Here is a 23184-nt window from a genome sequence, read left to right as displayed (position 1 = left end):
TGCGGGCCCGGCATGGCCTGGTGCGGCCCAGCCGCAGCAGCAAGCCAGCGCCGGAGAAGCAGCAGCGAGGCGGGCGGCCCGGCATGGCCTGGCGTGGCCCGACCCGGCGCGGCCTGGTGCGGTGCAAGTGCCGCCGCTTGTGCCACCTGCCCGCTGCCGCTTGTGGCAAGGCAACGGGGGGGGGCAGAACAAGCAGTGGGGGGGGGAAGCAGCCTGGTGGCGGACCAAGGTGGTCATCAGGAGGACAAGGGAAGCCGGGGACAACCTGGCAGAGCAAGGCGTGGGCCGGTCAAGCGGAAGCGGAAGGAAGGCGGAGGACATCCACCAGCCACGCACCAGGCAGCAGCAGGACACGAGGTGAGGAGGGAGGAGGCAACTCTGCAACGACAACGTGGGAAAACGTAGGACAAGGCAAGGCCACCATCCTCCCTAATTTGGCATGGGGGTGGTGATAATAATAATAATAATAATAATAATATATAATAATAATAAAATATAATAATAATAATAATAATAATAATAATAATAATAATAATAATGGTGAGGTGGAGGGGGGAGAGGCTGGGATGCAGGGCTAGGGAAAGGCGGGGGGGGAGACTAGAGCTTGAGAGAGGGGCTTCATTGCTTTAACCACTTTAAAATGGCTATTTTTTACAAGTTTTGTCCCTGAAAAATGGAAATGGTGATGTAAATGCTCCTTCTCTTCCATTTGTCCATATTTTTAAAGTGCTAAATACAATGAAGTATATTCAAGCTCCTCTGAGTGTACACAGAGTGTGTTTCCATTATTATTATTATTATTGCAGGACTTTTCCCCATGCTAGATGGCTGGGCTCCCATGCTGGATGTGTGGGGAAACAGGTACATTTGACCAAGGCTTGGGGTCCAGGGAAACTAGCCCAGGTTGCAAGACCATGCAAACTTATTTCCCAGTATCTACGTGTCCAGATAATGGGTGGTGATGCTAATAAAACTCCTTCTGCTGGTGATGTGATAATGGGTGGTGATAATGTTAAAAATGCTCCTTACAATCATTAGATTGTAAGCCTATGCGGCAGAGTCTTGCTATTTACTGTTTACTCTGTACAGCACCACATTGATGGTGCTATATAAATAAACAATAATAATAATAATCTTGCTGTTGATAATGGGTGGTGATGCTATAATAAGGCTCCGTCTCTTGCATGGTGATTTTAATATTAATAAGGCTGCGTCTCTTGCCGGTGTTGTAATGCATGGTGATTTGAATATTAATAAGGCTCCGTCTCTTGCTGTTGATGCTGATAATATGATATTAATAATGCCAGTTATCCTTTACTTTTCCACGCCCTAATATAATTCCTTGTGCCATGGAGATAATAGATTAGCATTGAACCTGCAAAAACCATTATCTTTAATGGAAACTGCTCTGGGCCTTTAAACCCAGTAGCTATGCATTGCATTGCAAATGCAAGATCAAAGTTATAAAGGTGGCCAATCATGACTTTAGACATATTCTAAACCTTATCATTTTCTTGCCAGTAATTTTACATGTTGTCTGAAAGTGTTTTCATGGGATAGACATCTTGATATCTAACAACTGCCCTGCATCTTCATTGCTACTCACTGTTTCGACATAGCTCTCCAGACCAGGAAATAACTTTGGGCCATTTCACTTGCATGTGATGCAGTTCTGCAAAATTTCCTTAGCATGTGAAACAGTTGTGTAAAATGTACTTGAGCCTTGAATCTTACCTGCTTCTGAAAAACGGATGCTTTAAATCCATATACTTATGCTATACTGTGTAGTGGCACGGTTGTTGTTAGGGTGAGCTGAAATAAGTGACGTGTTTGAGATTGCATTGAAAAGGAACTTGCCTGTGAATTGTAGCTAGCTGCTTTGAAGGTGGCTTTGTTTTATTGTGTTGAACATACACTTAATGTGGATTCTTTGGTGTTCAATACAACTGAACTTTAAAATTAAGAATTCTAGTATGTCCAGATTATTTTTGCCTTGGACAAGAAGTTATACAGTTTTTCAAAGTTGAAATCTATGTTAAGGGAAGTGTTGTTGTTGTAGTTCTGTCCCTTTTTCCTGCATTTCACGACAGTAACAGATTTGTTGTAGGATTCAGAGATGCTCAGTGATCTCTTACTGTCTTGTCTTTTAGATTCTGGTTTATAACACTGCATAAATACATTATCATGCCAAAAACGAAGTGCAAGTTCACACCACAGCTGATGGCCAAATTTACCTGCTTCAAGAAGGGTCGTGATGAGAATGAGGCTGAGTGCACCATATGCAGGCCTGGCACTTACGTGTCTGTTGCACATAAAGCTGCTTTGGATTTGCAAAACCATGTGGACTCAGCGAAGCACAGGGCGGCTGTTCGAGGAGAAAAGTCTTCTTGCAAAGTGACTGATTTCTTTGTGAAACCAGGAACCAAAACGGAGGATGAGATCACTGCATCGGAGGGTACAATGGCCTTCCACACTGTGATGCATCACAGCACCTTTAGATCAATGGACTGCACCTCTGACTTGTTCAAGACACTATTCCCTGACTCAGAAGTAGCCCGGAAGTTTGCAAGTGCTCGCACCAAGACAGAAGCAATTGTGAGCTCTGTGCTTGCACCACAGTCTGTGGAATATGCCCTGCAAGCAATGAAAGACTACAACATTCCATACTGTGGAGTCTCAACGGATGCAAGCAACCATGGTGCGGTGAAAATATTTCCAGTTCTAGTTCAGTATTTTGACTGGAAGAATGGTGGGTTGCAGTCCAAGCTCATCGAACTGAAAAACACACCAAATGAGACAGCAGATACAATTGCAAACTATGTGAAGGGCACTCTGGAGAAGAACGGCTTGTTGGAGAAGTGCATTGCCTTCACAGGTGACAACTGCAATACCATGTTTGGTGGACTACGGCGGGCTGAGCAAGGGAATAACGTCTTTGCAAACTTGAAAAGGTTGCTGCAGAAGACCACTTTGATTGGTGTGGGTTGCTCAGCACACATTTTGAACAATTGTGTACATTACGGGGCACAGAAACTAGATGTGAAAGTGGATACTAATATTTCTAACATATACCAATACTTCCACATTTACACAGTGAGAACAGAGAGTCTGAAGGAGTTTTGCCATTTTGTGGAAATTGACTTTAGACAGATGCTTCCCCACAGCAGGACACGGTGGCTATCCTTATTCCCTGCAATAACAAGGCTACTACAGATGTTTCCAGCCGTGAAGTCCTTCTTTCTTTCTCTAGACGATCCACCTCCTGAGATCCAGAAGTTCTTTGAAGACAGCTTCAGCGAGATCTACCTCTGGCACATGCACGCACTCTTGAGCATGTTCCACAAATACATCGAGGAGCTGGAGCGTGAGAACAACTCCGTGGTGGAAGTGTTGAAATGTTTGGACTCTGTCATGTACGTCCTCCGTGAACGGGAGACCAACCATTTTTTGTCTCTTAAAGTTAGGGAACTCCTGGGGAAAAATCGCAGGGAGGGACTTGATGCACGGTGTGACTCATTCTGTGCCCAAGTAAATCAGCAGTACAAGAGGTGCATTGACTATCTCCAGAAGTGGATGAGACCCCTAGAAGAGTTCTCAATATTCAAATGGATTGCCCTGACTGAGGAACCAAAATGGGCTGATGTGCAGACTACCATGGAGTACTTGACAGAGAAGGGAGTGGTCATCAATGATGTCAGTTGCTTTGATCAGTTTGCAAATCTGAAAAAAATATTTTGAAAGTATGTGTGATGACGTTGACTTCAAAGACTTGATGGCACATCAAAAGTGGACTAAATTTTTTGAAAGTTCAAAAACTGCAGATTACTACTCTGAACTGCTGAAGATCGCACAGTTCTTTTATGCAATTCCGTCACACAATGCAAATGTGGAACGTATCTTCTCGATGATGGAAACACAGTGGACGAAAGAAAGGAGCCAGTTGTCTGTGGAGACACTGAAAGGACTCTTACAGCTTAAATATAATTACAAGAATTGGACTTGCAAGCAGTTTTACCGTTTCCTGTTAAACACTCCACCCCTTTTAAGAAAAATAAGGTCTGGTGAAAAATATTCCAGGCCATGTAAGGAAGAAAAGTCTTAGAATTTGTACAGGAAATAAAAATATGTTAAATTCTGAAACTGCATATTAGGCATTGTATTTTATATTGTATTTTGTATTTGTGTTTTTAGTCTTGATGTTTTATTACTTTTTTATGGTTTCAATTTTTGTGGCAATACAGGCTAAAAGCCTATTGAAAGAAGTTTATGGCAATTGATAAAATATTGCTGAGATTTTGTGATTATATGTTTCTACAATTGTATATTGTTTTTCAAATGCCAAGCCATGGTGGACCTCCTGGGTGGGTTACGCAGACCACCAATTGGGAACCACTATTCTAATGTGTTCTATGACTGTTGTGGTTGTTTATTAAGTTATAAAAATAAAGAAATAGTATTATATAAGTGTTAATTCTTTTTTTAGTATTTAATACATTATTATAGTAGTTGTGTGCCTTTGGCACTCATTGGTTGCTATCATTTACTTTTTGTGAACCACCCAGAGAGCTTCGGCTATTGGGCAGTATAAAAATGTAATAAATAAATAAATGTGACCGAGGCCACACCCCCTTGGGGGCCGGACATGTTGAGTTGGCTCCGCCTTGGGGGTGGGCATGTTGGGGTGGCCACGCCTCCTGAGGGCGGCCATTTTGTCCTCCTTTTTGGTTTCCAAAATATGGTCACCCTACTAAACTCCATTGAACTTACTTCTGAGTAGGATTAGGCTACACTGCCTAGTCATTCACACAAAGTGAACCAGAATTAACCTGAACTTCACACTGACTATCCCTTTAATATTGCTAGCATATTAAATGTCTGACTTGTGGTTTGGGGTGTAGTGGCTAGAGTGTCGGACTGAGAGTCGGAAGATCTGGGTTCTAGTCTACACTCAGCCATGGAAGCTCACTGGGTGTTTTGGGGCCAGTCACAGACTCTCAGCCCATCCTACCTCGCAGGCTTGTTGTTGTGAGGATAAAATGGAGAGGAGGATTATGTACACTGCTTTGGGTTCCTTAGAGGGAAAATGGTGGGATATAAATGGAATGAATGAATGAATAAATAAATAAATAAATAAAACCTAACTCTTGTAACTTGTAGTCAGATGTTTTGATAGTGGTCGTAACAGAGTTTGGTAGAAACTCAACACTGAGGCCTTATGGTGGGTGCTTCTCACCAGTTCTCCCACTATTGTACAGATAAAAATCTGCAAAAGGCTGTGCCTGGAGCAAGACCTTTAATAGAAATTGTGAAAATCTAGTTTATATTACATCTCAAGTGTTACGATGTTTTAAAGAGAGACGCTCTTTCTTGCTCAATATTCAATCACATTGAATGGGCCTGAGAAAAGATTGCTGCAGTGACCCAATCATTCTTCCTCTTTTCTTTCTTCACCCTGGTCTGGGAATAAGTCCTGTTAATCTCAGTGAGGCTCGCTTTTGGTTAGGGCACAATCCTTTGCATGCTGTCTGTGCAGTGCTGGGAGTTGTAGGACATTTCTTTCCTTACTGCCAGTTCCCCATTTTCTGTTTAGTCTAGCAGTTGTGTACCAGGTCCTAACCCCCCTAGTGCTCTTTAGCCTTTGTTTTTTCTAATCCAGGACCTGTTTTCTTTAGAAAAATGGAAAATTATAGATTTTCTTTTGCATTGATCTGCTATGAGGACAGCAAAAAGAACCTCCACAAAGAAATGTTTACAGCAACTAAAAATTCATGTTAATTTCAGATACATTGAATGGCTCACTTTATTTCAGTGGTTTTAACATTAACCTGTTTTGTAGAACACGTTTGTCTTAATTGTGAGCTGTAAAATCAGACATGTGGCGAAGGCCACGCCCCCTGGGGGCCGGTCATGTCAGGATGGGCCCGCCTTGGGGGCTGAGCAGGTTGGGTTGGGCACGCCTCCTTGAGCCCTGTTGTCCTCCTTTTGGGGTTCCAAAATATGGTCACGCTATGTTAGCAGAACCACCTCCATTTTCTAAAGGAAGCTGTAAAGTATCCATTACACACCAGGCGAAATGTCACGTAGCAGGGCGTCTTCAAGGGTGTCTTCATGTAACTGTCTTATCTAACCAAAACAATAGTTTCTCGGCTCCAGGCAGAAAGTTAACTTGCAGTAACTTACTGTTACAAAGGGATTGTTTTGCAGAAGATAAGAAGCTCTGGGGCTACATTCTGATTGGTTAATATTGCTATGGGGCACTGCCCCTTTCAGGCTTGAAAAGCTGTGCTGAATTTCCAATTCTTTGTCTGACTGTTGCTTTCAAGACTCTCAGATCTTGATTATAATCAATAAAGCGCTTTTGAACCCTCTGTCGCTGGAAAGTGTGGAGTCGTTCTTAGGGGCTGAATTGGATCTCGTTCCTAAGGGCAAAGAACTTGTCTAGAACACTGGGCTCCACAATTCAAGAAGGACGCAGACAAGCTGGAGCGTGTTCAGAGGAGGGAGCCAGGATGATCAGGGGTCTGGAAACAAAGCCCTATGAGGAGAGACTGAAAGAACTGGGCATGTTTAGCCTGGAGAAGAGAAGATGGAGGGGAGACATGATAGCAGTCTTCAAATACTTAAAAGGTTGTCCCACAGAGGAGGGCCAGGATCTCTTCTCGATCCTCCCAGAGTGCAGGACACGGAATAACGGGCTCAAGTTAAAGGAAGCCAGATTCCGGCTGGACATCAGGAAAAACTTCCTGACTGTTAGAGCAGTGCGACGGTGGAATCAGCTACCTAGGGAGGTTGTGGGCTCTCCCACACTAGAAGCCTTCAAGAGGCAGCTGGACAAGCATCTGTCAGGGATGCTTTAGGGTGGATTCCTGCATTGAGCAGGGGGTTGGACTCGATGGCCTTGTAGGCCCCTTCCAACTCTGCTATTCTATGATTCTAAGGTGGAAAAAAGGTGGGATATAAATGCAACAATAAATAAATAAGTCCTACAACCCTCCAGAGAGAATTTTCAGGCATAGCAGGAAGTAGGCTTAGGGTGACCCTATGGAAAGGAGGACCGGGCTCCTATATCTTCAAGGGTTGTATAGAAAAGGGAGTTTCATGACATGTCATTTGTACGCTTGCAGCACCTGGTGAAATCCCCTCTTCGTCACAACAGTTAAAGCTGCAGGAGCCTTGCCATCTTTTCCATCTGGTCAAAAGGGCAGGGCTCTCTTGACCAGATATTATTATTATTATTATTATTATTATTATTATTATTATTATTATTATTAGTTACGTGATGTGCTCTCATTAGACTCGTGTACAGACTTGCACACGTTCTAATGAGACTCACACCCTTGGCAATAGAGCGTCTGTGGCTAAGTAAGGTGACTCTTACTCAAGAAACTTACAGCACTGAAGGGGATAACGCCACAATGGCAGATTTATTGAGGTTGAAACAAATACAAAGGCACAAGCTAGTTTTGGGGAAATTAGCTGAGCAAGTAGAGGCTTAGAAGCAGTTTCAAGACCGAAAAATAGACTTTTTGAGACTTAAGTAGGGTGACCCTATGAAAAGGAGGACAGGGCTGTATAGGGTGACCCTATGAAAAAGAGGACAGGGCTCCTGTATCTTTAACAGTTATATTGAAAAGGAAATGTCAGCATGTGTCATTTGTATATATGGGGAACCTGGTGAAATGTCCTCTTCATCACAAAAGTTAAAGCTGCAGGAGCCCTGCCCTCTTTTAAATCTGGTCACTCTAGTATAGCTCCTACACCTTTAACTGTTGTGATGAAGAGGGAATTTCACCAGGTTGTCCATATATACACAAATGTCACCTGCTGAAATTCCCTTTTCCATGCAACTGTTAAAGATACAGGAGCCCTGTCCTCCTTTTCATATGCCCTAGACTTAAGAGAATACACACAGAGACAGCAGGGGAAAGAGTAGTGGGAATCTTTAAAGGCAATATACCTTTCCTTGGGGAGCGTTGCAACTCCTGGTCTTAGGTGAAGAGGCAAAGAATACAGCGAGGCAAAGCACTCACCCATGGTGCTTTGGAAAGTCTAGTATGCCCTGTGTTGCTGGTTCAAGAGAGAGCGAGAGAGCTAGCCTCCACCCTTCCCTTCAACTTGAGGGTTTTTGTATGATCTTATCTAAAGATCGGCTTGCTATGGGAACAAAAGAGGGTGATTTGGGATGATGGTTGTACTTGATGCAGCCTGAAGTTCAGCCACAGGGCTGCATTAGCAGGTGTATGACCAGGTATGACTCTTGCTATCCAGCATTCATATTCTGCTTAGTTTGTCTCTGGGGCATGCATTTGAAGAAGTCTATCAGGAAATGGTTACTTGACCTAGGCCTTCTGTGAATGCTCTCAGTCTGTAGGTGGGGTTTTGGGTCGCTTCAAAATGGAGTCAGTACTGCTCACAGAAGCTACCTTGTAACATACTGAATATAATAGTATTAATATTCTAATAATACTTTACAATGTGATGATATGGTATTTTAATGTGTGCCGCTTAGAGATGTTAATATACCCAGTGGTATAAAATTATTATTATTATTATTAGTAGTAGTAGTAGTATTGCGTCCAGTTCTGGGCTCCACAATTCAAGAAGGACGCAGACAAGCTGGAGCGTGTTCAGAGGAGGGCAACCAGGATCTCTTAAAAGGTTGCCACTCAGAGGAGGGCCAGGATCTCTTCTCGATCCTCCCAGAGTGCAGGTCACAGAATAATGGACTCAAGTTAAAGGAAGCCAGATTCCGGCTGGACATCAGGAAAAACTTCCTGATTGTTAGAGCAGTGCAACAATGGAATCAGTTACCTAGGGAGGTTGTGGGCTCTCCCACACTAGAGGCCTTCAAGAGGCAGCTGGACAAGCATCTGTCGGGGATGCTTTAGGGTGGATTCCTTGTAGGTCCCTTCCAACTCTGCTATTCTATGATTCTATGATTATGATTATATGATCTCGCAAAGAAGCAAAGCTCAGAGAATGGCAATAAGGGACAGGACCTTCTCTGTGGTGGCCCCCCAATTATGGAATGCTCTCCCCAACGAGGCCCGCCTCGTGCCCACATTGCTATCTTTTCAGCGTAGGTTCAAGCTTTTCTCTTTCCCCAGGCCTTTAGCAATAAGTGATGAGTTTCATCGATCCTGGGTCTGTTTTTATAGTTGTTTTTAGATATATGTTTCTGTGATGTATGTTTATGTGGTTTTTAAATTCTGTATATTGTTTTTAATTGTTTTTAATCTTGTGTAAACCGCCCAGAGAGCTTTGGCTATGGGGTGGTATAGAAATAATAATAATAATAATAATAATAATAATAATAATAATAATAATAATAGAAGAAGAAGAAGAAGAAGAAGAAGAAGAAGAAGAAGAAGAAGAAGAAGAAGAACCAAACACATTTCTCCACCCACGCCTAGCTCCCAGCTCACCCCAGACTATGACCGCATTGGCAATGGCCTTGTCGTCCAGTTTTTGGTGTCTGTCCCCAAGGAATTTCTATCTCTTCTCCACGTCTGTCCTGAATATTCATGTATTTGAGATGAATATTCAGCGAATGAATTTGCCGCTGCAAAGGTTTTCACCGGGGGAATCGTTCGGCGGATGACGTTCCAACCTTTCGCAACCGCGTTTTGCAGGTGCATAGCTAGGACGAGCAAAGGAGAAAGCGGGTGTTCCTAGCGTACGCTGTTAAAATACATTTTAGATGTTGAAACAGAAAGTTTCCCAGGAGAGGGGAGGAAAGACAGGCGCTGTGTGTGTGTGTAGAAGGAAATGCCACCAAAGAATCTCATTCTTTGGGTTCGCAAATGACATTTACAGTGCATTCCTATCCATGTCTACTCAGAAGTAAGCACTGTCAATTTAAGGCTTACTCCTAAGTAAGTAGGTGTAGGGTTATTTAGTATATTTTCCAATCTCCTCTTCTTCCACTCCGTGACTACCCGAGGCGATATACAAAAATATATACTACAAACGAGAAAGATCTTGGAATTGTTGTAGATCACAAGCTGAATAGGAGCCAACAGGGCGATATGGCTGCAAGAAAGGCAAATGCTATTTTGGGCTGCATTAATAGAAGTATGGCTTCCAAATCACGTGAGGTACTGGTTCCTCTCTGTTCGGCCCTGGTTAGGCCTCATCTAGAGTATTGTGTCCAGTTCTGGTGTTAGCAGTAGGGTGACCATATGACCGGATTTCTACTGTAAGCCGGTAAATCCGGGAGGGGGAGGGAAATCCGGATTTTTTACAAAGAGCAGCTCTAATGGGAATTAACAAAAATGCTTATAACTCCGTCATTTTTTAAGATAAAGACATGAAACTTGGCACAATGGTAGCTCTTAGGAAGGGCTTTAGTCATACCAAATTTGAAACAGATCTGTTCATCCACTGATTTTTTAGGAATTTTTTTAAAAATTAAGGTTTTAAAATTATTATTTTTTAAATTGTCATTTTTAAAGATAAAGAGATCAAACTTTGCACCATGAAAGGACTTAGGTAGAGCTTTAGCCACATCAAATTTGAAACATATCCGTTCATCCATTGATTTTTTAAGAATTTTTTAAAAATTGAGGTTTTAAAATTATTATTTTTAAAACCATCATTTTTAAAGATAAAGCGATGAAACTTTGTACCATGATAGGATTTAGGTAGAGCTTTAGCCACACCAAATTTAAAAGAGATCCACTCATCCATTGATTTTTTAGGAATTTTTTTAAAAATGAGGTTTTAAAATTATTATTTTTTAAACTGTCATTTTTAAAGATAAAGAGCTGAAAGTTGGCACCATGATAGCTTTTAGGTAGAGCTTTAGCCATACCAAATTTGAAACAGATCTGGGGCCAGTAGCAAACCCTTTTAACAACAACAGCAGCTTGCAATGAGTGAAGATACAGTCAGAAAAAATATTTGAGGGAAGGGGAGAAGGTAACACTTTTTATACTGTTGTTTTTATACTGTTTTTATGTTTTTTAAATTTTTGTATACTTTTAATGTTTACTATTTTTAATTGTTGTAAACTGCCCAGAGAGCTTCGGCTGTGGGGCGGTATATAAATGTAATAAAATAAATAAATAAATAAATAAATAAAATAACACAAAGAGTATAGCAAAAGCTTCAAAGTACAGCAAAACCTACAAAAGTAGGAGTGAGTGAAGTTAATTTCAGATACATTGAATCTCTCACTTGTTCTTTATTTCAGTGATTTTAACATTAAGATGTTATGAAGAAGAGATTTGTCTTAAATGTGTGCTGTAAAATCAGACATGTGACCAAGGCTATGTTCGGGTGGGCACGCCCCCTTGGTGCTGGACACCCCCCCTTGGGGGCGACCATGTTGTTCTCCTTTTTGTTTTCCAAAATATGGTCACCCTAGCCTCTTCCATATAATTGTTCTTCTGTTAGATTAATGGGAGAAAACAGGTGATGAAAATCTCAATAAATCTGAACTATGCAAAGTCTTTGAGATGCACTTAAAAAGAAGTTGCCTGTGAATTTAGCTAAATGCTCTCCAAGTGGTTTTATTTTAGTGTGTTGAACATCGTAATACACGTGATGGGGGTTAGCTATTGAACTTTTGTGTTCAATAAACTGAACTTTAAAATTAAGAATTAGAGTATGTCCAGATACTTTTTGCCTGAGACCAGTAGATCTATCGTTTTTTATACTTGAAATCTATGTAAAGGGAAATTACGAAACGTGTGCTGGCAGCAGTTGAATTACTCGAACATTTTAGAAGGGAAAGGAAGATGCCACCAATGTGCTTTTGCTTCATCAGTGTATGGGATGTAGCAACCTCTGATAGTCATGATAGTTGTACATTAGAGAAACATCCTTATTCTGTTCTTTCTGGTTTGAAAGAGAGATAATGGCCTGAATTCAATTGCTCCTCCTAACTGGAGTAGACACAGTGAATCCGTGGGAACTTGGTAGGTCCCCATTTCTCTAAGTTTCATTGCTTCAATGTGCCTGCTCTGGGGGGTACTAGCAATCGGACTGGTGATCTGACCTGTTTCTGTAATAGCCAGAGATCTGAGATACTGCTAGATCCAGAATTCCGCCCACTGAGAAGCTGAGTTCCAAAAGCGTTGACTTCCTTTCAGAACTGCTGCGGATTGCCCAGTTCTTTTGTGATTCCCTCCCACAATGCCAGTGTGGACGGTGTGAGAAATGCACAACCAAGACGTGATCGCAGTGGCACCCTCCTTGTTCCTTAGCAACTGGTATTTAGTGCCAAACCGCATCTGACACTGAGGGTAATTAATATAGGCTCATCATGACTAATACCCATTGATAGGATTAATCCTAGGTTGATTAGCTTGAATCGAGGACTGTCCCTAGAATCTAGAAATGGATCTAGAAAATCAACTTCCAAGAGGCTTGCCTAAGGTTATCTAGGGAGTCCTAGGCATTGGTGGAAATTTGAACTCAAGACTTTTGCATTCAGGGCACATATACTAACAAGGCTATTTCTTTATTAACACACACACCAAATTTACTGCGATACAGGAATCCAAGGTAATGTCACTACCATCTTCTGGACCCTGTCATACTTAGTGCCAGGGTAACTAAAAGGACCCTTCACTACTATGGCACTCTGGAAACCTGAAGGCATCACATGTTAGTCTTCCATTCAAACAAAAGGGCTTTCAAGTGATTCTCTTTGAACTATCTCAGCCATCTCAGACTAGGCCTTGCTCTCTAGAGGTCAAGATGGAGATCACTGACTCTTCGACAGACAGATACAGGGAGTCTGTGAACCACTAACTCTCTTCCCTGCCTAGCTGAATTCTTAGCCCTTGGTCTGCTCTTCTGCCTTCTGTAGGGTGACTCTATGAAAAGGAAGGACAGGGCTTCTGTAACAATTGTAGAGGGAAAGGAATTTCAGCAGGTGTCATTTGTATGCATGGAGTACCTGATGGAATTCCCTTGTCATCAAACAGTTCAGCCTGCAGGAGCTCTGCCCTCTTTTGTATCTGGTCACTCTAGTATAGCTCCTGCAGCTTTCACTGTTGAGATAAAAAGGGAAATTCCCTTTTCTCTAAAACGGTTGAAGATACAGGAGCCCTGGCCTCCTTTCCATATGGTCACCCTACCTTCTGCTATGACACCGTCTTTCATCACCATATCCTACTTTGAATATTTCCCTTGAGCCCGCCTCACAAATCCCAGGTCACCATGGGAACAGCCATAAACAGGTTGACATCATTGCAAGTGTGTGGCCTATTCCTTACCGGACTTTGGGCCGGTAAGGACTGCAGCTGTGAGACTCAGCATTAGGGAAACTTTCCAGAGTGGTGGCCTTTCAACATCATGGCAGGTAAGAAATTTTTTCTTAGATGTGGAAGATGGAATGAGGAATAATGTAAGAAAGAATTTCTGTCTGTTGGTTTTATAAACTTTTTTAGATATAAGTGATCAGAATGGCAGTAAACCCATGTATCCGAAAAGGCAGTCTCATTTCTATCTTGATGAGAGGAAAATTTGATGTTGCTATAGTATTGATCCAGGTTAAAAAGTCAATGAAACTATGTGGATTTGCAAAAATTAAAAAAAATATCGTCTATGTATCGTTTATAGAATAGTATTTCCTTATACTGTCTTTTTTGCTAAATGTAAGCCGCTCCGAGAGCCTTTTTTGGCTGAGGAGCAGGGTATAAGTATGATAAATAAATAAATAAATAAATAAATAAATATAGAAGGGGTTTTGAGCCGGATGAGAGATAAAATCCTCTTCCAGCCGTGCCATGATTAAATTGGCCGCACTAGGGGCAAAAGGGCTTCCCATGGCAACGCCTCGAATCTGCAGGAATTGTTTTTCATCAAACCTAAAATAGTTTTTTTCTAATATGATCTCAGTAAGTTCTAATAGGACATAGGTAGGTGGAGAAAGATTATCCCGTTTATTGAGATACCATTCAACAGTATTGCGTGCCTCAATATGGGGGGTAGTATCGAGGGAATGGACGTCAAAAATTGCCACAATGGCATCGGGCGGAATATATTTACCCTCTATTTTATAGATGAAATCAAAGTTTTCTTTTAAATATGAAAGCATTTGTGCCACGAAGGGGTGCAAGAAATGGTCAACGTATTGGGAGAAACAGGGCCGGTGCTACCATTAGGCCCACTAGGCAGCCGCCTAGGGCGCAGACCTCAGAGGGGCGCCGTACTGCCCTTTAAGGGTCACCGTTTTATACCAATTAGCTGTTTTAAGAAAAAACAGAATAAGTTCAAGTTTTGTGCTTTTTATTTTTTCTACAAAACATCTGTTCTTAAAAATCAAAGTTGGCCATTTGCGGAGGGGAGTTCAATAAACGCTTCCATAAACTGATGTGTCTTCTTCCCAACAGAATCCAGAGAGGATTTCAAACTGCCCCGGATCCCTCAAGAGAGAGGAATGACCTCTGCCAAGGAAACACCTCTGCCAAGCCCACGTCGTGATGAGTGGAGCCGTAAAATCACTCTATTTCAAGCAAAACCATGGCCAACGTATCAGCCAACAAAAGTGCCCTCCAGACTGCCCAAGTTGGTGGAGGCCTCCTTGCCGAGGCCCGAAAGAAATAATTTCTTCCTTCGAGGAGTGCCAGTAGAGGAGCCTGTGCCGCCGCCAACAACGGTACAGAAGCCGGTGCCGCCTCGTGTGCGGACCCCAGATATTACCAGCTTGTGGGTCAACCCACAATACGCGACTACCCTGGAGCCGGTGACGCCCCCAACGCAGAGCCGAGGACCAACTTCGCCAAAGAAGCCACGCCGGGCATCTCTCCAAAAGTCAAAGGCGACCTGCGTCGGAAAGGCCGCTCCGGCAAAAGCGAGAGAGATGCCTTGGCAAAAGACCGATGGACCCAACCCACCACCTTCGACTTCGTCCAGGCCAACGCGGCTTTACTATCCAAAGCCGCCGCACAGGTCAGTGACGAGACTGCAACATTTGTAAGGATTTGCCAGGATTCCTATTGATAAATCAGGGTTAGGGGGAAGGGGTTGTTGCAAACCATTTTGCCCATTTTGCTCAAAGCTTGACATTTGCTTTCAAAAACGGGTTTTTAATGGTTTGTACATGTTTTTTCAGTGTTGGAAGAAAGGGGATCGCCCTGATCGTAGGGATGCAGGGGGCGCTTTCAATTGACACCCACGGGATTGCGGTCTTGTTCCTAATTATTTGGAGTAGTTGCCTCAATTGAAAGGCATCATGGTACAGCCTAAGCTTTGGGACACCCAACCCCCCTAGGTTAGTTGGCCGGAAGAGAGTCGCTTGATTGACACGGATGCGCTTGCCCCCTCCACTGCATGTGGCTAGAGCTTGTTGCCAACGTTTGAACTCATTTCCAGGAATCTCTACTGGCAAGGTATGAAACAGAGAAGACGGTTTAGGCAACAAAGTCCATTTCAGGGCCGTATTCCTCCTTAGTCAAGATAAATTAAGTTTCTTCCACAGAATCACTTGAAAACCCTTTTGTCTGAATGGAAGACTAACATGTTATGCCTTCATTTTTCCAGAGTGCCATAGGCCGCATTCCATCCGGCTTGGGTCCATCGGTCAGCCCTGGCTTTGCCACGGCCTTTTCCACGCAGGCCGCCATCGATATCGGGAGAGATGTCAGGCGTGGCTTCGGCGGCGAAGTTGTCACTAGGCTCTGCAGACGGGGAGGCACCGGCTTCGGGGTAGACGTGTGGGGTGGCTCTGGCCACCTGGTGATATCTGGGCTCCGCACAGGAGGCGGCAACTGCTTCTGTACCGTTGTTGGAGGCGGCACAGGCTTCTCTACTGGCATTTGACAAGGGCCCTGTACTGGCTTCGGCCAAGGGGCCCTTCTTTCAATCATGGGCCTTGGAAGAAGGCCTCCACCACCTTCGGCAGGCTGGTCGGCACTTGTTTCGGCTGAGGAGTTGGCATGGCAGCTAGACGGTTCGCGACGTGGGCTAGGCAGAGGTCTTGTTTCGGTATGTACACTCCACTCTCCTGAGGGATCCGGGACATTCTCCAATCCTCTCTGGGTTCTGCTGTGAAGAAGACACATCAGTTGATGTCAGCATTGCATTCCCAATGTAGTTTTTATATGTTTATGTTTTTATGTTTTTGGTTCATTACACTGAAATCTGTTGATTTAAAACTTCTATAAATACTAATAAATCAATACATATTTTTGAACTGGTTGTCTCTGCTGGATCTTCTGTTCGGTAGTACCCCTCCCCCTGCAAGAAAGGTGATAGCCCACTTGCTGCCGCAGGTGAATGTGTTGGAATTCCCCGAATTCTGGGCCAAACCACTGGGCCTCCCTGTCTTAGTATTGCCTGTGTTCCTTTGAAGTGGTTAACACTCCTGCTGAGAGGAAGTTTCTTGTCGGCTGCCAATACACACAGAGCTTTCTGAACTTGGCTAAAACTTTTTAAAAATCACTAAAAATCAGCGGATGGACCTATATGCTTCAAAATCGCCATGCATCAAGCCCTTATAAAGACCTACCATATTTAAAGGCTATCATGGTGCCTAGTTACATGGCTTTACCTTTAAAAATGACAGAGATGAATGCATTTTTGTAAAAGGAGAATGGTAAAACTTTTTAAAAAACTACTAAAAATCAGCGGATGAACCTATTTGCTTCAAAATTGCCATGCATCTAGCCCTACTTAGGTTCTATCATGCTGCAATATTGCAAGTGTGTAGCTTGAAAAATGACAGCGTATTTTTAAAGAATAATTTTAAAAACTCAAACTTTTTTAAAAAACCTAAAAAGTAGCAGATGAAGCCATGTGCTTCAAAATTGCCATTCCTAAGGATATATTTAGAAGCTATCCGGTTGCCAGGTTATGTGTGTTTACCTTAAAAAATGATGGTGATCAATGCATTTTTGTAAATGGGGGGATGGTTTGAGGGTAAAATCTTAAAAATCAGTGGATGAACATATGTGCTTCAAAACTGCCATGCATCAAGCCCCGCTTAGGTTCTATCACAATGCAAAGTTACATGTGTGTTTCTTGAAAAATGAGGAAGTTATAGCACTTTGAAGTGACTGGAACTCACATTTTAAAAAAGTCATTGCAAGAAAACTGATGGACATATCTGTCTAAAATTGGAAATGCTTAAGCATCTCCAAGGTATCTGTAAGCTCACCAAATTTCATTTTTATATCATTAAAAATAAAAAAGTTATAGACATTTCTTTAGGCCAATGTAATCCTATGGCAAACCTCCCTTGACAGGAGGGGGTTGCACTTGCTGGAGAAAGGGGAGCAGAGGGGAAGAAAAGCAGATGGAGCGCTTCGTCTCCTTTTGTGTTCACTAAACTCCATTGAACTTACTTCTGAGTAGGATTAGGCTACACTGCCTAGTCATTCACACAAAGTGAACCAGAATTAACCTGAACTTCACACTGACTATCCCTTTAATATTACTAGCATATTAAATGTCTGACTTGTGGTTTGGGGTGTAGTGGCTAGAGTGTCGGACTGAGAGTCGGAAGATCTGGGTTCTAGTCTACACTCAGCCATGGAAGCTCACTGGGTGTTTTGGGGCCAGTCACAGACTCTCAGCCCATCCTACCTCGCAGGCTTGTTGTTGTGAGGATAAAATGGAGAGGAGGATTATGTACACTGCTTTGGGTTCCTTAGAGGGAAAATGGTGGGATATAAATGGAATGAATGAATGAATAAATAAATAAATAAATAAAACCTAACTCTTGTAGTCAGATTTTTTGATAGTGGTCGTAACAGAGTTTGGTAGAAACTCAACACTGAGGCCTTATGGTGGGTGCTTCTCACCAGTTCTCCCACTATTGTACAGATAAAAATCTGCAAAAGGCTGTGCCTGGAGCAAGACCTTTAATAGAAATTGTGAAAATCTAGTTTATATTACATCTCAAGTGTTACGATGTTTTAAAGAGAGACGCTCTTTCTTGCTCACTATTCAATCACATTGAATGGGCCTGAGAAAAGATTGCTGCAGTGACCCAATCCTTCTTCCTCTTTTCTTTCTCCACCCTTGTCTGGGAATAAGTCCTGTTAATCTCAGTGAGGCTCGCTTTTGGTTAGGGCACAATCCTTTGCATGCTGTCTGTGCAGTGCTGGGAGTTGTAGGACATTTCTTTCCTTACTGCCAGTTCCCCATTTTCTGTTTAGTCTAGCAGTTGTGTACCAGGTCCTAACCCCCCCAGTGCTCTTTAGCCTTTGTTTTTTCTAATCCAGGACCTGTTTTCTTTAGAAAAATGGAAAATTATAGATTTTCTTTTGCATTGATCTGCTATGAGGACAGCAAAAAGAACCTCCACAAAGAAATGTTTACAGCAACTAAAAATTCATGTTAATTTCAGATACATTGAATGGCTCACTTTATTTCAGTGGTTTTAACATTAACCTGTTTTGTAGAACACGTTTGTCTTAATTGTGAGCTGTAAAATCAGACATGTGGCGAAGGCCACGCCCCCTGGGGGCCGGTCATGTCAGGATGGGCCCGCCTTGGGGGCTGAGCAGGTTGGGTTGGGCACGCCTCCTTGAGCCCTGTTGTCCTCCTTTTGGGGTTCCAAAATATGGTCACGCTACCTATGAAGAGAGACTGAAAGAACTGGGCATGTTTAGCCTGGAGAAGAGAAGATTGAGGGGAGACATGAGAGCACTCTTCAAAGACTTAAAAGGTTGTCACACAGAGGAGGGCCAGGATCTCTTCTCAATCCTCGCAGAGTGCAGGACACGGAATAACGGGCTCAAGTTAAAGGAAGCAAGGATTCCAGCTGGACATCAGGAAAAACTTCCTGACTGTTAGAGCAGTACGACAATGGAACCAGTGAGGGAGGTTGTGGGCTCTCCCACCCTAGAGGCCTTCAAGAGGCAGCTGGACAAGCATCTGTCAGGGATGCTTTAGGGTGGATTCCTGCATTGAGCAGGGGGTTGGACTCAATGGCCTCGTAGGCCCCTTCCAACTCTACTATTCTATGATTCTATGACCTTTAGAGCTTGGAGATGTAGTACTGTGTTTCTATTTTAATTATAGTTATTATTTCTGACTTTTCACTTGTCATGCATAGAATGTTATGCAAACTGGTCTCTTCTTTTGCCCATTTATTGGGTTCCTCTTTTTGTTGGCCATGTGTTAAGTGGCTGCCATAGCTTGCCCTGACTGTCAAGAAGTTCGCCCTGAGATTCCTTCATTCCACACGTGCTGGATAAAGGAGTGGGCAACCAGGGGCCAGCCCTCTTCCCTGGAACTACACGCGTGTGGAACGGGAGATCCCCAGCGAGATGGGTTACGGCTTGGTTTTTAGAAAGGTTTTTTGTGTTTTACGTGTCTGGACTGTCCAGGGAGGACTTGTCGCCTTTGTGGCGTGATTTATGGTGGGCTAATGCTTTAAGTGGTTGATTGGTGTTCGATTGCTGCTAAATCCTACCTCAAACCTCTTCCTTCATTTCCACACACTTCCCTTCCCTTTGCATCCTTTGCTTGTGCTTCTGACCGGGGCCTTACGTGTTAGATTTAGTGTGTGTAAATAAAACTGCTTCAGCCCTTAGCCTGTGTATGTGATTTTCTGAAGGGCTGGCTAATACAGTCTTGGTACGAGGTTGGGGAGGTGAGGATCTGGGTTACCGGGTGATTGGTCCAGGGCCTACCTTGCAGGGAGGTTGGGTGGAGCCCAGCCTTCCTTCACAGAGGCATGACGCAGAACACTTACTCTGTGACGTGGAGGGTGTAGGTTGTTGGAGGGTCCGTCTCGGGCTGTGCTTCCCAGTAGCAAGTAATGTTTTCCGCCCAGAAGCTGACACAGTATTCGATCTTGGGGATCCTTTGTGCTGCTCCTGAAAAATAAATGGAGACACACCCACAAGCAAACAAAATGTTCGCTTAGATGGCTTTAAATACAGGTCATAAAAGTTCATGGAGGATGAGGTCAATTGATGGCCATTCATAGAATCATAGAATAGCAGAGTTGGAAGGGGCCGACAAGGCCATCGAGTCCAACCCCCTGCTCAATGCAGGAATCCACCCTAAAGCATCCCTGACAGATGGTTGTCCAGCTGCCTCTTGAAGGCCTCTAGTGTGGGAGAGCCCACAACCTCTCTAGGTAACTGATTCCATTGCCGCACTGCTCTAACAGTCAGGAAGTTTTTCCTGATGTCCAGCTGGAATCTGGCTTCCTTTAACTTGAGCCCGTTATTCCATGTCCTGCACTCTGGGAGGATCGAGAGGACAGCTAAATAGAACCACCATTGTCAGAAGCAGTGTATCAGATCGTGGAGGTAATTAACAAGAAAGGTGGAGGCCCTCATGCTTCACCCGGCAGGCTCTTTTTATCAGCATCACTTCTAAGATTGGCCAGGTTTTTTGGAGGGGGGGCTGCAAAGTCTTCCAGGGCTAGGGTGACCATATGGAAAGGAGGACAGGGCTCCTGCACCTTTAACAGTTGTATAGAAAAGGGAATTTCAGCAGGTGTCCTTTGTATGCAAGGGACATTTGGGGTGAAGAACGGTGCCTACTACACCCCAAAATTGTGTGTCTTTGGGTTGTTTTGTAGCAGCTGTCTTTTCTCTCCAAATGTTCCCCAGAGCAGAACTTTCTGCAAAAACTAAAATGGAAACTGTAGAGAGCTTTGGGCAGTGTGCCAGCGCTATGTTTACAGTCCCCCATAACCCCCAATCACCCATAACCCCCATAATTCACAAAAATATTCCCCCTTCCAAGGGGTTGCAAAATGGGGATGGGGAGCTATTCTGGGCCAGCGCTATGTTTACAGTCCCAGCCAAATGGATAACTTCCCCTTCCCACACAAAAGCCAGTCTGCCAACATGCTTCGTCCCCTGAGCAGTTGGAATGTTTATGACACTTCTGCACCGTCACAGTAGCTTGGCTGAAGCCAATCAATATCAGAAGCTTCACCTCCTCAAATACAACAAAGTGTAGAGTGGAGTTCAATGGTGGCGCCCTGGCGCTCCAGTTCCGTTTGGCTTGGCTTTTAAAGCCCAGGAATTTAAATTAACCAGCGCCCAAGTTTTTCGCCAGGATTGATCTGATCATTACTGTAAAGTACGCATGTTTTAAAATGGCATAATGGGCGTGATGAATAATAAATTGCGGAGGGACGAGGGAGGTTTTCTGCAGCATGTCGGCCCTTTTTGAGCCTAGCCGGCAACGAGGACAGATGGAAGGATTAGCAGCTACTTACTCACAGGGAAATGTCAGAGCGCTTCACAGTGCTCCTTGGGGCACCCAAGCAGAGGGTGAAATTGGAACATTAAAGTCACCCGCAGCAGCGGCTCTCTCAGAGGGGCGAAGACGCAACAGGCTGGCGACAGTGTGCTAATTCTGGCTGAGGCCAGGCCTGTTCGCCGTGTTTCCAAACAATTCCACGCCGAGAAGCAGGCGTTCTGAGTGCCGCCGGGGACGGTAGCTTGGCACAGCTCGTTGCCACCGCGAAAGCGGGCGGGAAGCGGGCCAGTCATGAGCGAGCAAACGAAGCGTCCAGACACGGCTGTGGTTTCACGTCACGTGTGAACGTCTGTGTAAAGCAACTCACGTGCGTAGTTGTACTGGTGGGATGCAGAGAAGAGACTAGCAAGGGCCTCATGGCCAGGATTAAACCAGGATTAAACCAGGATTAAACCAGGGCTGAGCTGGAAGTGGTCCCATGAAATCTCCCATCGGTTTTGGGTGCCTGTGTCAAAATCGGGATGGGAGTGCCATCCAGAGCTTCTGGTGAGTCTTGGGAGCCATTCCCACCCCCCAGAAGCTCCCAGAAGAATGATGCTAGTACATTGCCTCCCAGCAACGCCTTCAGGGGCTTGTGAGAAAGGGAAGGGGCGGCCATTAACCTACCTCACAGGGTTGTTGTGTGGATAAAATGGAGAAGAGGAGGAGGAACATGTAAGCCACCTTGGGTTCCTTGCAAGGGGAAAAAAGGCAGGATGTAAGTGTAATAATACATAAATTAGCTGGAGCCCACCAGAGGTGCTCTAGGTGGCAGCGGTGAGTTTTGCTCCCTTGGGTGTGGGTGTGGGTGTGGGGTCATCGTTCTTCCCCCAAACTCAGGGAGTATAGGCTGAAATTCAAGAGCTTGCCCTAGGGTCATATCTAGTGAGTCTGAAGCAGAGGTGAGATTTGAGTGGAGAACACGCTGGGCTCACAGCTCATGTTACACTTTGTTCTATGCGGGCACAAGCGCTCTGCAGAATTGACTTCCGCTAACATCATATCACCTCCATCGGTCCTCCTATCACTTGCTGACCAAGTCCCAAGAGACTTGCAGCCCCTGAAAACGGCTAGCAAACTACGCTCATCATCTAAGGTCCTCCTCCGGGTGCCTACTCCGAGGGAAGCTCGGAGGATGGCAACAAGGGAGAGGGCCTTTTCAGTGGTGGGCCCCCAATTATGAAATGATCTCCCCGACGAGGCTCGCTTGGCACCAACATTATCTTTTTGGCGCCAGGTCAAGACTTTTCTCTTCTCCCAGGCATTTAACAGCATATGCTGAGTTTTTAACTGACCCGAGAATAGTTGTTTTAAATGGATATTGTTTGTTTGTTTGTATTTATGCTTTTTATGGTTTTAAATTTTGTATATTTGTTTTTTAATGTTCACTGTTTTTAACCTTTGTAAACCGCCCAGAGAGGTTCGGCTATCGGGCGGTATATAATAATAATAATAATAATAATAATAATAATAATAATAATAATAATTATTATTTTGGGCCTCTGCTTTCCTGGGGGCTGTGTATACCCAGGGAAATCCCCACCGTGGCTGTGGATCTGTGCTGCGTCTGTTATATGACGCAGGAGCAGCTTTGCAGCCAACGAAGAGCTTTGCTGTGAAGCTGCAGGTTTGAAAAGTAGGGAACTTGTCCTGACTTTTTCAACTGAAATGCCATCAGTACAGCTCTTCCACTGACAGATGTCATTCCAGGGGCAGTACCTGGGGGGGAGGAGATCACTGATTGGTCACCTTCCACCAGGAAGAGGGTGGGGGGAGACTCCAGTCCCCAGATGGCTGCCAGAAACCCGATGCCACCCCAGGAGAGGGAAACTGCACTGTTTCGGAGGGAGGCAGAGCCAACCCAGCGCCGTGAAGACAGCCCCCTGGACTAGAGTTCACTCCACTTCACCAGGTCCATGAAGTGGGACCCTCCGTTGGCAGGTTTATGGGTGCAGCAGGAGGGTGGGGTGGAATTCTAACAGCAGGGCTAAATCAGACGTATTGAACCTCTTTCAG

At 44.1% G+C, this 23184-nt stretch overlaps 1 protein-coding gene across 1 annotated transcript in view; it reads right to left on the bottom strand.

Moving 5' to 3' along the window:
* Positions 1-21422, bottom strand: part of LOC134413204 (granulocyte colony-stimulating factor receptor-like) — a 42546-nt gene extending 21124 nt beyond the window's left edge. The window contains exons 1-2 of the mRNA XM_063147333.1: positions 21173-21422; positions 19658-19826 (exon numbers count right to left, since the gene is read on the bottom strand). Coding sequence (XP_063003403.1) covers positions 19658-19826; positions 21173-21422 — 419 coding nt within the window. The remainder of the gene's footprint in view (positions 1-19657; positions 19827-21172) is intronic.
* Between the last annotated feature and the right edge of the window lie 1762 nt (positions 21423-23184).

Source organism: Elgaria multicarinata, chromosome 23 (assembly GCF_023053635.1).
Source record: "Elgaria multicarinata webbii isolate HBS135686 ecotype San Diego chromosome 23, rElgMul1.1.pri, whole genome shotgun sequence".
NCBI lineage: Eukaryota > Metazoa > Chordata > Lepidosauria > Squamata > Anguidae > Elgaria > Elgaria multicarinata.
Note: the sequence above shows the minus strand (reverse complement) of the source record. Positions and strands in the feature narration are given on the sequence as shown.